Source organism: Eulemur rufifrons, chromosome 3, assembly GCF_041146395.1.
Source record: "Eulemur rufifrons isolate Redbay chromosome 3, OSU_ERuf_1, whole genome shotgun sequence".
Lineage (NCBI taxonomy): Eukaryota > Metazoa > Chordata > Mammalia > Primates > Lemuridae > Eulemur > Eulemur rufifrons.
The window spans coordinates 24,072,140-24,087,459 of record NC_090985.1 but is presented as its reverse complement, the minus strand read 5'-3'; the positions used below and the strand labels follow the sequence as shown (position 1 = coordinate 24,087,459).

The window sequence follows — 15,320 nt, the reverse complement described above, 5'->3', positions numbered from 1 at the left end:
GGAGGAAGGGGACAGGTCAGGAAGCTCCCCCAGGAGAGGGCAAGGGCAAGGGACACCTGCAGGCCAGGAGGCCATGTGGACAAGGGAGGGAAGAAGAGAGTGGGGCAGCTGGGCAGGGCCCAGGCCAGTGCCAGGCTGAGCGCAGGTGGCCCAGGGAGGCAGCCAGCCCCAAGGGAGGGTGGTGTGTGCTCTGAGGCTGGGCTGGGAGGGGCAGTGTCGCTCGGCTCCAAGAAACAGAAGGCACTTTTCTCGGGGCTGACCTATGGCCAGCAGTGGGCGAGGCGGTGCCCATGGGAACTGGCCATGAGGTGGGGGCTGGGGGCACCCTTCCCACAGCTCCTCTGCCCTGGCTGCACCCTCAGACCAGGAAGGAGATGTGGGGAGTGCCTGGGGCCAAGGGCCTGGGTTGGGGAGAGTAGGGGGGGTTCCAAGGCTGGGGCCAGGGATTCTGGCCCCTTTGCTTAGAGAGGCAAGTACGGGATCCTGTTGGGGTGGGGGGCGGTGGCCCAGGTGGGCATAGGGCGAAGACTGGCATGCTACCTCCCAGCTGGGACGTTACCCCCCACCCCCGTGCTCCCCACCTGCCCAGGTGCACCGAGCACCACTCTGCCCCAGCCCATCGGTCCTTGGTTGCCCACTTGCTACAGCACACCCTCCATGAAGCTGGTGTCCAGGTGCTGGATGAGCACTCGCAGGAAGGACATCTCCTTGCGGGTGTTCTCAAAGATGACACGTGGGTCATCAGATTGGCAGCGCAGGCAGTTGGGTGCCATCACCATGGCCAGGTTGCTGATGTCCATCTTGGTGATGGCAACATTGGCAGGCTGCACGAACACCTGCACAGAGCAGAGGGTGGGCGGGGTGTGGGGCAAGGGGCGGGGGAGGGGATGGGCCTGGGTAGGTCCCCCTGTGACCTACCTGGAGGAAGCGTATGAGGTAGCACAGCACCATGCGGTTGATGCGGGGCAGCGCGTGCACCACGGCCACGGCAGCCTCCGGGCTGTCACAGTGCGCAATGCACTGCTCGTAGAACTCATGTGGGATCAGGGGCTCCTCCAGTTCTCGGTACCAGAGCTTCAGCAGTGATGCTGGGGGACACAGTGAGGGGCTGGCTCAGTGGGCCTGCTCTGGGCAGGTACCCCTGAGCCGAGTGGGGTCCAGTGGGGGACACATTGAGGGGTGGTAGAATTGGCTCACTGGTTGGCCACGGTCTCTGGGATACTAAGGGCCTGGACTCCATCCTGGAGGCGTGGGGGATTACGCTGCAGTGATGTGCAAAATATGATTTCTCAAAAGGACCTGCAGCTGCTGTGAGGAGGGGTTGGTGGGACAGCAGGCAGGGCTGGAAGAAGGCGCCAGGACAGAGAGCAGCAGACAGGGAGTGGCTGGGCTGCCCTGCACAGGCTGAACTTGGGATACCCCTAGGACGCTTGGGGAAACTGTCCAGTGGGCAGGAGGGTGTCTGTGCTGGGGAACTGTTGTAGCATTTAGGGGAGGAGGAACAGGGTGGGCCCAGAGGTGGAGGAGGGTCCTGAGGTGTGGCCACAGCGCCAGTATGCACAGAGGGATGAGGCTGTGGGTGACCCCAGGAAGGGAGAGTGGATGGAGGTCTTGGCCTGAATGGCTGTCTACTCTCTGGGCTGTGGATGTGGACCAGGGGCCCAGGGGACCCCTTGAAACCCCACTGCCTGAGCTAGGCCTGCCCCGCTGCTGAGTGTGTTGAGAGCTCACCAGGGACGTGGGGGTCCTCCAGGCCCACAGGCACCTTCCACTGGTCCACCTGCAGCTTCAGGGCATTCACCTCATCAATGTCCCCAGGGACCCTGCGGAGCACAGGGCAGGTCTGACTGGAGCAGCTCAGCCTGCCCGGGGGCTTCATGCCTCAGCCTGGACACTTCCTTCCTGATGGCCCCTGCTGATTGGGGAAGGGGGCAGAGCCTCAAGGCCCCTTGTGGCCCTGAGTGGCCTCTGTCCCACCACGGTGGGCAGTGTGGCTCAGGGCCACTTTGCCCTCTTCTAGGCTCCTGCCCCACACCTCTCCCCAGCCCACCTGGACCTTCCTAGACCCTCTGCTGACTCCCCGTGTAGATATCTCCCTCTGCCGGGCCATGAAGGCTCAAACCCGCATGCCTCAGCTTCCCCAGCTGTCCTTCTGGGGCCTGGGCACCCCTAGTCCTGACAGGTGAGTCATGACAACAGGTGACTGCACAGCCTCCTGCCACTCCCTACAGGGCAGGGGCTGTCTGTTCCCTGCTCGAGGTGAGGACAGTGAGCTGCCTGGCTGCAGGCTCTGCTCTGCTCTGCCAGCCACATGTCCTCTCTGAGGCTCATGTCTTGGGCACCACCTGTGGCTGGTGTCCAAACACCCTCTGGACCCCTGGGGGCCATTTCTGCAGGGCACCGTCCCCGGCTGGCCGTGCTGCCATTCTCGGGGAAGACCCAGCTGACCTGCCTCCTAAGCACGGGGCCTGCCCTGCCTCTCCTGGCCCTCGGTGGCAGCTTCTGCACAGCAGCCATGCCCTTCTGTCTGCTCCTAGGTGGGGGCACAGAAGCAGGCCTGGTGGGCCTGAGGCTTAATAGCCCCTGCCTGCTGGAGACACAGTGGACACACAGCTGTGGCTCCCACACCCAGGGCCCAGGGTTGCTGCAGCACCTGAAGATGCCCTCTGTCTGGTCACCGTTGAGCGCCAGCACCTCCTCAGAGAGCCGAGTCTGTACCCAGGGCAGCTGCCGGTCAGGGTAGCGCTCCTTCTGCATGCTCATGACCTCCTGCAGCGCACTGCCGAACATGGACGGGCTGAACACGGCATTCTTGGCGTGCCGGATCTCTTCCACGTTGGGCTTCTTTAGCCCCTGTGAAGACAGCCCGGCTCTCCCGTCCCTGTCTGGCCTGGCATCTCTGCTTCCAGCCCTCCTCTCCCTGCACCCCTCCCAGGGCCGTCCCTGGCTCAGCCTACTCTCCTCTCATCCCTATGCACTCCAGGCTTCTGCTGAACCAGAGCAGCCCCAGCCCTAGGAAGCCCCAGCACCCTGTCCCCTGAGTCACCAAGGGCCTCCTGCTGGGCCATTTACAGCAGCAGGAGTGTCATGTAGGAAGGGGAGTGACTCCTGCATGGCCAGTCTGGGCTGCCAGGGACCATGGTGGAAGCCAGGTAGGCAGATCTGGGGGTGCTTCTGCATCAGAGGGGAGAGGGAGTGGAAGGGAGGCCAGGCTCTGGGATAGGCACAGGGGACTAGGGGGACTTCCTGAGTGGGGCGGGGTTGCAGGGAGAATGGGGTGCGGATGCACACCTGACCTAGAAGGACAGGAGAGCATGTTCAGGCCAGGGAGCAAGGTCCCACTGTGTGGTGTGACTGAAGGTTTGGCATCCTCTAGAGGACTGAAGACAGAACTGGTGGGGGTGGTGAGCAGGGACAGCTCAGGGCAGGGAGGATGAAGGACTGTGGGACACAGGGTGGAGGGGCCAACTGTGTCTGGGGTCCGGACTGGCTTGGCTGGCCTTGGGGTAGAGAGCCTAGCGGGGGGCCTAGGCTCTGGGGGCTGCTAGGCCTAGCAGATGGTCTCTGGGGCTTGCACTGCAGCCTAAGCATGGGCCTCCCCTGGGCCCAGGGACAGCCTGCCAAGGGGCAAGGGTCACTTCGAGAGGGGTGGTCTCTTGGCCTGAGTGGCGGCTGGGGATTCTCAGGGTGGGTGCAGCCAAGAAACAGCTCCCTTGGGCTCCCCACAACACACTCTACATAGCTAGCTATGGCTCCCCACAAACTGTGCCCACCCAAGGGCCCTTGCCTGCCCACCCCTGCCAGCTCCCCGAGAAGTGCCAGTACCTTCTTGGCCCCCGTCAGGGCTGCCTTCTGCAGCTTGTGGTAACAGTACTTGGCATATGTGCTTATCGCCACCCCTGGAAAAGAATGGGTGCTGGTCGGCCTGGTGTGGACGTGTGGGTGCAGAGCCAAGAGAGGGGTGAGCAGAGGCAGCTCCTTCAAGGGCCCTTGGGGTCTGGGCTGGCCAGGCCCCGGCTATCCCCTGCCCAGCACCGTGAGTCCTCATGCTCTCCCAGGCAATGTCCTTTAGAGCAGAGTCCCAAGGGACACTTCCCTACCTCCAGAGGGGCCTGGCTGGGGGAGAAGCCCCTCTACCAGCCCTCCCAGCCCTCCCGTGGCCACCCAGGAACAGGAGGGGCAGGCTGGGGAGGAGGCTTGTTCCCTGTAAGGAGTCACAGTTAGAACAGGGCAGGACCTGGGCCCCAGGAAGCTCTTCTCTGCTTCAGGCCTTCCCTGGCCTCTGGCCTCTGCTGAGCAGGCCTGGAGACACCCAGCAAATTGCCAGGGGAGGAGGGGTCACTGAGCTCTGGATCACAGCCCTCCTGAGGACTGAAGAGGGGAGAGCCCAGTCTTTCTCAAGGGAGGGGCTTTCTAAAGCTCAGCTCCAGGCATCAGAAGTTCTAGCTGATAGTTCTGGAGGGATGAGGTGGGGCCGCATCACCTGAGTGGGCATCTGTGGGCAAGGTGTGAGAGGAGGGGAGAGGAGAGGAGAGGCAAGGAGGTAACCCCTACCAAGGGCAGGTCTTGAATGTGCCTGGCAGCTCCCTGGCCCAGGCTGGGAAGGGGAGCAGGAGAGGACACACCAAGAGAAACCAGACCAGGCCAGGCTGCCACAAATGGACAGGACCCTGTGCCTCTGGGCTTGGGGCCTGCCCCTCCTCTGGAGCCCCACCCGCCCCGTTAGCTCTGCCAATGACCAGGATGAGGGAGGCCTCTCGATCTGGGCTCTCCAATCGGAACACCTTTGTCTTCTTTGAAAGGAAACAGTTTCTTGTGGACAGCTGAGGACATGGGGGTCCTTGGACCCCACTTCCAAGAACACATGAAAATCTTTTCATTTCTAATTATCATAAAATAGTTATGTCATTATAACTGTTAAGGGGATTCTATTTCAGAGTAACCAAAATGAAACAACATTTTTTCATAGAAGTTTAAGTCCTGGAAAACCTGTCCCAGGTTCCTGTGACCCACAGGCCCTGGTTCCCGCCTCAGCCAGCATGGGACAGTGTGTGGAACCTTTGGAACCTTCTACCACAGGCCAATCTGGTCCTTCTGAGTAGGCTCTGAGGCTCCCTTATTCTGCAAGGATGGGTGGTGCTTAAACAAATAGGACCCAGGCCATACTCTGACAGTTCAGAGCCTGAGCAGGTGAAGAGGAAGACAGCAGGTGGCAGAAGCCCAGGCCCAGGCCCACAGCTCAGTGGCTGAGATGCCTGATTACTGTCCCTGTGGGAAGACAGGCCCTGACCTCCTGTCCCAGGTGGCCCCTGGCGGGACAACACCCAGGCCTTCAGCCTAGTCTGCTTGGGACCAGTTCATCCCCACAGCATGCTGTGGTCTGGGAGATCCTGGGTCCACCACCTCTCAGCTGGTGAAAGTGGGCATGATGCAACCTCTCTGTCTCAGTTTCCTCCTTGCAGGATGAGGACACCTGTCTCATGGGTGCCTGCGAAGGGCCGGGCCTAGAGCCTCGTACCAGTGAGTGCTCAGCAGATGGGGTGTAGACCAGTGCTGAGGCAGAGGCTACACCAAAGTCTAGGGGATTAGGCTGACCTCTGCTTATGCTGCCTTGGGCACAGAGCCAGGCACTAAGGGGCCCCTGCTAAGTACCTGTGGTGGGCGAATGGGCAGTGCCCCTGACCATCCCAGGGAGACCCTCACCCTATGGGGTGCTCTGCTCAAAGTCCACTGCCCCAGCTAGCCTTCTCTGGACCTCAGCCCCCAGCTCCATTCACCCGGCTGCAGTCATGCCCAGTTTTACAGGTGGGACAGCTGCCCACAAAGGAACCAACAGAAGTAACTCTCCTAGGGATGTGCTGCTGTGCCTGGGGCCCAGGCCTACCCTGGGGGCCTCAGTGCCTAGGTCACAGGCCTCAAAGGCTGCAGGGTGTGGCCAGGGCCTGCTGGGTCCAGGATGGGTCCTGCTTCTGACCAAACTTGGGCTGTGGTGTCCTGCTTGGCTACCCCCAGGTCCACAGGAGCCTGCTCCTTGCCCCACCTGGCTGCAGCAACAAGACTCATGGCCAGCCAGTGTCTGTCCAGCTTCTAGGCTGCCAGCCACTGGCTCAGGCAGGAGCTCAGAGCTCCTTCCATGCTGTCCCTGGCCTGCAGCTGGGTGAGGCTGGGCAGGTAGGCCCTGGCACAGACCTGCTAAGGGCAGCCTGGGAGGCCTCAGGGTGAGGACAAGTACCCAGCCCTGCAGGTGCCATCCTGGCATTGCCCATGAGGGTCTCTCTCAACCCTGCACCCTCCTGCTGGCCCCTGAGTTTGCCCTAAGCAGGCCTCATCTACAGAAAGCCCCCTGGCCTTGCGCTGGGGCCCCATGGGCCACATGTGGTCAGAGAGGGCTTCCTAGAGGGAGTGGAACAGAGAGAAGGTGGCAGAGGTTCCAGACAGCTGAGCAAGCCTGAGGCAGGGCTTGGTGGGGCAGTCCCAGCGGCCCTGGTGCAGGGAGGAGCAGACCTGGCTTGCAGGGAGGGCACAGCCCTGGGTTTCCTGAGTTTACAGGGCTTTCCTGGGGCTCTGACTAGGTGGGGTAGTCCTGAGCCAGGGCCCAGGGAAGGGCCAGGAGGTGGGCAGGTGACTACGTGGGTGGGGAGGACTCTGGCAGGGGAGGCCTGGGAGCCCACCATCAAAGAGGGGAGGTTCCCTGCTGACTTCTGAATGCTGGGCCAGGCCCAATCACTCACCTGGGGGGGCAACTCCGGTAGACCCTGGCCAGCTAGTCTTCACGGCCCACCCCACCAAGAACCCACCAAGCAAGTTGGAAGGCCCAGGGGCCTCCTTGCCACCAAGGTGTGGCAAGTCTCTCCAGCTCACTCAGGAGGCCCCAGACCTGAGGTTAGTGGCCCCAACCCCCAGCCCAGAAGCGGTTAGAGAAGAGAAGGCCAGGCGGCCATGGCTGGAGAGCAGAGCTGTGCAGATGCAGCACACGGGGGCTGCAGGGAGAGGCCCTACCATCCGGCTCTTCAACATAAGGCTTGGGTTTCTTTCTCAGTTTGGACTTCTTCTTAGTGTTTCTTTCCAGGAGCGCTTTTATGTGCTGTGTCACTGGGGAGCAAAGAGAACCGTGAGGACCACAGAACACAAATGCCCACACAGTTCCCGTGCCTGGTCGGTGAGGAGGCCCCTGGGCCTGTGGGAATGACCCCATCCAACTGGGGACTGAGCGTTTCTGGGGGTGTGTGGCTGTGTGGGCAAGGACCGGGAAGTTGGCCCTTGCCATGCTGGAGTGGGTGGAAGGAGCAGGGAAGCTCCTGCTCAGTGGGGTGGGGTGCAGTCAGCTCCTGGCTCTCTGGCTGACAGCAAGGCTGGGGCAGCCACCCACCGGCATGGGCTCCTGAGCTGGCGAGGAGGCACTCAGCCCATCCGCCAGCCAGGAAACCAATGGAAACGAAGCGGCAAAGGTGGCTGGCCTCACGCCGCCGGGCACTGCTGAGAGGAGAGAGAGAGAGGAGGGGCCTGGGCTCCCCTCAGGCAAGCCTGGCCATGTCTCCCACTCTGCACAACAGGACTTGTTGCTGTCAACTCTGGTCACCTGGCTAAGGTCATGCCTGTCAGGTATCTGCACTGTAGTATCACTGTTTCCCCTTCCACACCATCCTCTTTGGATGAAAAGGGTGGAATATCTACATAAATTATTTGTAATTTTTCTTCATAGATGTGTCTATTCCTATATATCATTTATTTATATCAGCATGGATTACAGATATTTATTTTATACTTTGGGTTACAATCCAACGTGGCTTTATTTTTTTGCTCAAATTGCTTCTGCCGTGGCCATTGAGAGCTCTGTCTGTTGGCTCCAGTGTCCCTGGGATAGCCCCATCCTCTCCCACCACCTCCTTACTTTTGACACTACATCTAGTATATTCCCTGCACCAGGCCTGGAATCAGCCAATGATTCTAGATCTCTAGAAACCAAGATCTGGTATTAGATGTGCTCATTGCTGCTGGGGTGTCATTTTCCAGGCTTTCTCGGCTGACACACTGAGGAAATGTGTGTGTACTGACCTGTGTACACACGCGGCCACAAAGGCTTCCATATGCAGCCATTTGTATCCATATTCTGCTAAACATGGGTTCACACTGATGCTTTCAACTCTAATCCATCACTACATGGAGCATTCTAGCTTCCTCCGCTTGCTTATCCATTGTAACTGGCTTATCCTCTCATTCTCTTAACAATGTCTTTTGTAGGAGATTTGACTTTGATGAAGTCCAATTTATCAACGTTTATATAAAAATCTTTGCCTAACTCAGGAAAACAAAGATTTTCAATGTTTTGTTCTAAAAGATTTATACTTCTAGGTTTTATATTTTGGTTTATGAACAATTTTCAGTTAATTTTTGTGTATAGAGCAAAGTATAGGTGGAAATTCATCTTTTTTTGCATTTGGATATCCAGTTCTTCCAGCACCATTTGAAGAAAAGACTATCCTTTCTTCACTATATTGACTTTGCAGGGAAAATGACCCATGCATATGGGGTCTATTCCTGAACTCACCACTCTGCTCCACTCACCCACTGTCTGCCTTTATGCCAATACCACACTCTCTTGATTACTGTGGCTTTACAGCAAGTCAGGTAGTGTAAGTTCTCCAGTTTTGTTCTTTTTCAAAGGAGTTTTTTTTAGCTATTCTAGGTCCTCTGTATTTTCTATGAATTTCAGAATTAGCCTGTCAATTTCCAAAATTAAAAAAAAACTTAAAATTTTATTAGGATTTAATCTATAGATCAATTTGGGTAGATCTGTATTTTCTATGAATTTCTGTATTTTCTATGAAATTCAGAATTAGCCTGTCAATTTCCAAAATTAAAAAAAAACAAAATTTTATTAGGATTTAATCTATAGATCAATTTGGGTAGAACTGATATCTTAACAATATTGAGTCTCTCCCCTGCCCCCCCAGCTAAAAATTCTTTTGTTAGAGAAGCAGAGGAAGACGTGCTGGGAGATAACGAGCAATCTCTCCTCACCACCCCTCTTCTGATTCATGAACACAGTAACCTCTTCATTTATTTAGGCTTAATGATCAACAGCACTTTGTATTTTTTGCTACAGAGGTCTTACACATCTTTTGTCAGATTTATCTCTAAGTATATTGTATTTTTAAATTTTATTTCAAATGGCATTTTAAAAATATCAATTTCTAATAGGTTGTTGCTAGTATATAGAAATATGATTAATTTTTATATATTGGACTTGTAGCCTGCAACCTTGCTAAACTCAATTAGTTCTAGTAGTATTTTTGTAGATTCCATAGGTTATTCTATATAGAGGATCATGTTATCTGTGAATAAAGATAAGTGTACACTTCCTTTCCAGTGTGGATACCTTTTCTTTCTTCTTCATGACTTAGTGCACTGGCTAAGTCCTCCAGATGGTGTTGAGTATACATGGTGAGACTGGAGGTCCCTACCTTACTGCTGATGTTGGGGGAAAGCACTCAGTCTTTGACTGTTAAGTATGATGCTGGCTATATATTGTTAACTGCGGTAAAATATAAGCCTAAACTAGCCATTTAACGATTTTTAAAGTACAGTTCAGTGGCATTAACTACATTCATAATGTTGTACAACTATCATCACTTTCTGCCTTTCAAGCCCTCTCATCTTCCCAAACAAAACTCTGTACCCATGAAGCAATAACTCCCTGTTCCCACCCCGTCCCCAAGCATACCATCTCTATGAATTTGCCTATTCTAAATATTTCATGTAAGTGGAATCATACAATATTTGTCCTTTTATGTATGGCTTCTTTCACTTAGCATGTTTTCAAGGTTCATCCAGGTTGTAGCCTATAAGAATTTCATTCTTTTAATGGCTGAATACTATTTCATTGTATGGATAAACCACATTTGTTTATCCATTCATCTGTGATGGATGCTTGGGCTGTTTCCACCTTTTTGCTATTGTGAATAGTGCTGCTGTGGACACTGGTATACAAGTATCTGTTTGAGTACCTGCTTTCAGTTCTTTTTGGGTACTATAGGTATTTTATATATCCCCTTTACCAAGGTGAAGAGGTTCCCTTCTATTTTATTTTTTATTTTTATTTATTTTTTTGAGACAGAGACTTGCTCTGTTGCCCTGCCTAGAGTGCCATGGCATCAGCCTAGCTCACAGCAACCTCAAACTCCTGGGCTCAGGCAATCCTTCTGACTCAGCCTTCTGAGTAGCTGGGATACAGGCGCTTGCCACCACACCTGGCTAATTTTTCTGTTTTTAGTAGAGACAGGGTCTCGCTCTTGCTCAGGCTGGTGTCGAACTCCTGAGCTCAATTGATCCTCCTGACTTGGCCTCCCAGAGTGCTAGGATTACAGGTGTGAGCCACCGTACCTGGCTGGTTCCTTTCTATTCCCAGTTTGTTTTTATCAAGAATGGAGGCCAGGCGCGGTGGCTCACGCCTGTAATCCTAGCACTCTAGGAGGCCGAGGTGGGCGGATCGTTTGAGCTCAGGAGTTCGAGACCAGCCTGAGCAAGAGCGAGACCCCATCTCTACTAAAAATAGAAAGAAATTATATGGACAGCTAAAAATATACATAGAAAAAATTAGCCGGGCATGGTGGTGCATGCCTGTAGTCCCAACTACTCGGGAGGCTGAGACAGGAGGATCCCTTGAGCTCAGGAGTTTGAGGTTGCTGTGAGCTAGGCTGACGCCACGGCACTCACTCTAGCCTGGGCAACAGAGTGAGACTCTGTCTCAAAAAAAAAAAAAAAAAAAAAGAATGGAATATTAGCCAGGCTTAGTGGCACACATGCCTGTAGTCTACTACTATGGAGGCTGGGGTGAGAGAATCACTTGATCCCAGGAGTTTGAGTCTAATCTGGGCAACAGAATGAGACTCTGTATCTTAAAAAAAAAAAAGAAAAAGAATGGACTGTTCAATTTTGTCAAATGCTTTTTCGACACCTATTGAGATGATATGTTTTTTACTTTGTTGATATGGTGATTTATATTGATGGATTTTTTAACATTATACCAACCATTCATTCCTTGGATAAACTCTACTTAGTCAAGATGCATTATCCCTTTTATGTATTTCTGGGTTCAACTTGCTAAAATATTGTTAGGAATTTCTGCATTTATGTTCATGAGGGACACTTCCTTTTTTCTAATATCCTTTTCTGATTTTAGTATAGAATGAATTAAGAAATATTCTGCTTCAATTTTCTGAAAGATTATGTAGAATTGCTATACAAACAAGTAAATGTTTGGTAGAATTCATCAGTGAAGCCATTTGGGCCTGGAATTTTCTTTGCAAAGGTTTTTAAGTACAAATTCAATTTCTTTCATGGATATATGACTTTGTACATTATTTTAGATCATTTCTTATTAAATGATGCTTGGTAGTTTATATCATTCAAGGAATTTTTCCATTTCCTCTAAATTTACAAATTTACTGGCATAAAGTTCATAATATGTCCTTATTATCCTTTTAACATCTGTAGAATCTGTAATGATGTAAGTTCTCATTCCTTTTTTTTTGTTTGTTTTTTTTGAGTTGGGGGGTCTTGCTATATTGTCCTGGCTGGTCATGAACTCCTGGGCTCAAGCAATCCTTCCACCTCAGCCTCCAGAGTAGCTGAGACCACAGGTGCATAACATTGCACCAGGTTCATTTTTTTTTTTTTTTTGAGACAGAGTCTCACTCTGTTGCCCAGGCTAGAGTGAGTGCCATGGCGTCAGCCTAGCTCACAGCAACCTCAAACTCCTGAGCTCAAGGGATCCTCCTGTCTCAGCCTCCCGAGTAGCTGGGACTACAGGCATGCACCACCATGCCCGGCTAATTTTTTCTATATATATTTTTAGTTGTCCATGTAATTTCTTTCTATTTTTAGTAGAGATGGGGTCTCGCTCTTGCTCAGGCTGGTCTCGAACTCCTGAGCTCAAACGATCCGCCCACCTCGGCCTCCCAGAGTGCTAGGATTACAGGCGTGAGCCACCGCGCCCGGCCTCAGGTTCATTCTTGATGGTAATTTATGTCTTCACTCTTTTTGTCATGATCAGTCTGGCTGAGGTTTATCAATTTTATTAATCTTCCGCAAGAATCAGCTTTTTATTTCACTGATTTTCTCTATTGTCTTTTTTTTCCTTTTCATTTGATTTCTACTGTAATCTTCATTATTTCCTTTCTTCTGCTTACTCTTGGTATAATTTACTCTTTTTTAAAAAAATTTCTTAAAGCAGCAGCTGAGGTTATTAATTTGAGATTTTCTTTTCTAATACAGCCATTTAGGTGCTATGCTATAAGGTTCCCTCTAAGAACTGCTTTGGCTGCATCCTACAAATTTTACTATGTTTTGTTTTCATTTTCTTTTACTTCAAAATACTAATTTCCCTTTTGATTTTTATTTGACAAATAGGTTATTCAGTAATATGTTCTTTTTTTTTTTTTTTTTTTTGAGACAGAGTCTCACTCTGTTGCCCGGGCTAGAGTGAGTGCCGTGGCGTCAGTCTAGCTCACAGCAACCTCAAACTCCTGGGCTCAAGCGATCCTACTGCCTCAGCCTCCTGAGTAGCTGGGACTACAGCCATGCGCCACCATGCCCGGCTAATTTTTTGTATATATATATTTTAGTTGTCCATATAATTTTTCTATTTTTAGTAGAGACGGGGTCTCACTCTTGCTCAGGCTGGTCTTGAACTCCTGACCTCGAGTGATCCACCTGCCTCGGCCTCCTAGAGTGCTAGGATTACAGGCGTGAGCCACCGCGCCCAGCCAGTAATATGTTCTTTAGTTTCTAAATACTTGGGGATTTTCCAGGTATCTTTGTGTTACTGATGCCTAATTTAATTCTATTGTGGCTGGAGAACACACTTTCTATGATGTACGCTCCTTAACATTTACTGTAACTTGTTTCATGGCCCTGAATATGGCCTATTTTGATAGTGTAGCTGGGATTTGAGTCCAGTCTGGACTCAGAATATATATTCTTACCCACTATAGCTGTTTTGTTTCTTAAACAAACTTTCACCAATCCTTTTGTTTTTAACTTCAGGGGCCTCCCTTCCCCCATTGCTAGAACCATCTGGCTCTACCTACTTTTGAGCTTTTAAGGGTTTGCTACCTGCTTCAGCTTCTCAGATTTCCTACTGTCTTGGTCTGCCATGTCAGTTTCCTGCCACTTGTCCACATGCTTCCAGCTTCCAAAACAGTTATTCTTCCTTTCCCATTTTGTCTTTGTGGGTTTTTTTAATAGTGGTAAAATATACATAACATAGAATTTACCATTTTAACCATTTTTAAGTATATAGTTCAGTGGCATTAAGTACATTCAGATGGTTGTGCAAATCATCACCACCATCCATCTCCAGAACTTTGTCATCATCCCAAACTAAACCTCTGCACCCATTAAACACTAACTCCCCATTTCTCCCTACACCCTGCCCCTGGCATCCACCTTTCTACTTTCTGTACCTGTGAATGTGACTACTCCAGGGACCTCACAGAAGTAGAATCATAGTCTTTGTCTTTCAGTGACTGGCTTCTTTCACCAGCATAGTATTTTCAAGGTTAATCCATGTTGTAGCATGTGTCAGAATTTCCTTTTTAAGGCTGAATAATTTTCCACTTTATGCATATACCACTTGGTATATACCTTTTGTTTATCCATTCATCTGCTGATGGACACATGAGTTATTTCTACCTTTTAGCTACTGTGAATAATGTGTTATGAACATGGGTGTACAAATATCTACTAGAATCCTTGCTTTCATTTCTTTTGGGTACAGACCCAGAAGTAGAATTGCTGGGTCACATGGTAATTCTTTTTTTTTTTTTTTTTTTTGAGACAGAGTCTTGCTTTGTTGCCCGGGCTAGAGTGCAGTGGCATCAGCCTAGCTCATAGCAACCTCAAACCCCTGGACTTAAGCAATCCCCTTGCCTCAGCCTCTCGAGTAGCTGGGACTACAGGCACTCGCCACCATGTCCGGCTAATTTTTTCTATTTTTAGTAGAGACAGGGTCTCGCAGTTGCTCACACTGGTCTTGAACTCCTGAGCTCAAGCGATCTTCCCACCTCGGCCTCCCATAGTGCTGGGATTACAGGCATGAGCCACCACGCTTGGCCTCTATTTTTAATTATTTGAGGAATCACCATACTATTTTCCATAGCGGCTGCACCATTTAACATTCCTTTGTGGGTTTTTTTAGCCTTCTAAAGATTCCTTCACTATTGTTGGTTTTTTTTTTAATGTTTATTTATATTCACCTTTCTTTGTTCTAAATCTTCACTTTTTTTTTTTTTCTGGCAAGAGTTCAAGGCAGAGTTAAAGCAAATGTGCAATCTGTCCTCATGAACCAGATGCCAGGAAGTCTTGTTGAATGCATGCAGCTGAGCAGTGCGTAAAAGCCCTCAGGATCTGCAGCCTTCCAAAGTGCTCACAGAGTAGTGGAACAGGTTCTACCTTTGTGGAACAGGTGGGAGAGTGAAGTCTGTTGTATCCACCAAGTGTGCCTCAATGTCTCTGTCGAGGGCCTGTTGAGGGAGGTCCTGGGCACAAACCAGGGGACTCCCAACTGGTTCCTGGCAAAAAGGTGCAGCCACACATGGGACAGGCTGAGTTGGGGCTCACTTCACGGTGCCTTGGTCCCTAGGGGTGGTGACCACACAGTGGAGGTCACACAGATGCTGGTGGATGAGTCAATCAGAGGTTCCTGAGGCTGAGGCAAGCAGGTGGTTGAGGGCAATGCACCAGGCATGGGAGCCAGGCTCAGTTCTGCCCCTCAACATGTGTCTGCAGACAGGTGTCCTGTCCCTGTGGGTTGCAGTTTTCTTTTTCTAAGGCCTTCAAGGCTCAGGCTACATCTTCCTGCACTGATGGGGCCTGTCTTTCTGACCAATGTTACCTGCATGTGAAAAGTGGCGCCTCCCAGGGACAGGGGGCTGGTTGGAGGGAGTGTGAGGCCCATCTGAGAAGGGATGATCACCTTGTATGTAGAAGCCTCTTGTCTGGACTCAGGGTTAAGCAGGGCCTCTCACAGATGAACCTAGGAGCGGATCTTGTGGCTGCGGACTGGGTTCTAGCTGTGAGAGTGCCCCAGTGCGGCAGCCTGGATGCAGGCCACCTGCCAGTGGGACCACACAGAGCCCCAGACCCCGAGGCCCTGGCCCATATGGTACTTTGAGATCTCGTGTGCCTTCCGGGGGCGGGGGGTGGGGTGGGTGGTCTTTGAAGCCATGGCTGCCAAGACAGAGCCCTGATTCCCCTGTACACGCCAGCCAGGACCCCATGGGTATAAAATATCAGGACAAAGGCACACAAACCTCTGT

At 51.5% G+C, this 15,320-nt stretch overlaps 1 protein-coding gene across 2 annotated transcripts in view; it reads right to left on the bottom strand.

Annotated features, from left to right (window-relative positions):
* Positions 1-322: 322 nt before the first annotated feature.
* Positions 323-15,320, bottom strand: part of ARHGAP39 (Rho GTPase activating protein 39) — a 62,854-nt gene continuing 47,856 nt past the window's right edge. The window contains exons 6-11 of one of the 2 annotated variants that reach the window (XM_069465847.1): positions 7,000-7,092; positions 3,826-3,899; positions 2,654-2,853; positions 1,732-1,823; positions 919-1,088; positions 323-836 (exon numbers count right to left, since the gene is read on the bottom strand). In XM_069465847.1, coding sequence (XP_069321948.1) covers positions 642-836; positions 919-1,088; positions 1,732-1,823; positions 2,654-2,853; positions 3,826-3,899; positions 7,000-7,092 — 824 coding nt within the window. In that variant the 3' untranslated portion in view covers positions 323-641. The remainder of the gene's footprint in view (positions 837-918; positions 1,089-1,731; positions 1,824-2,653; positions 2,854-3,825; positions 3,900-6,999; positions 7,093-15,320) is intronic. The other variant, XM_069465848.1, reaches the window with a different exon arrangement.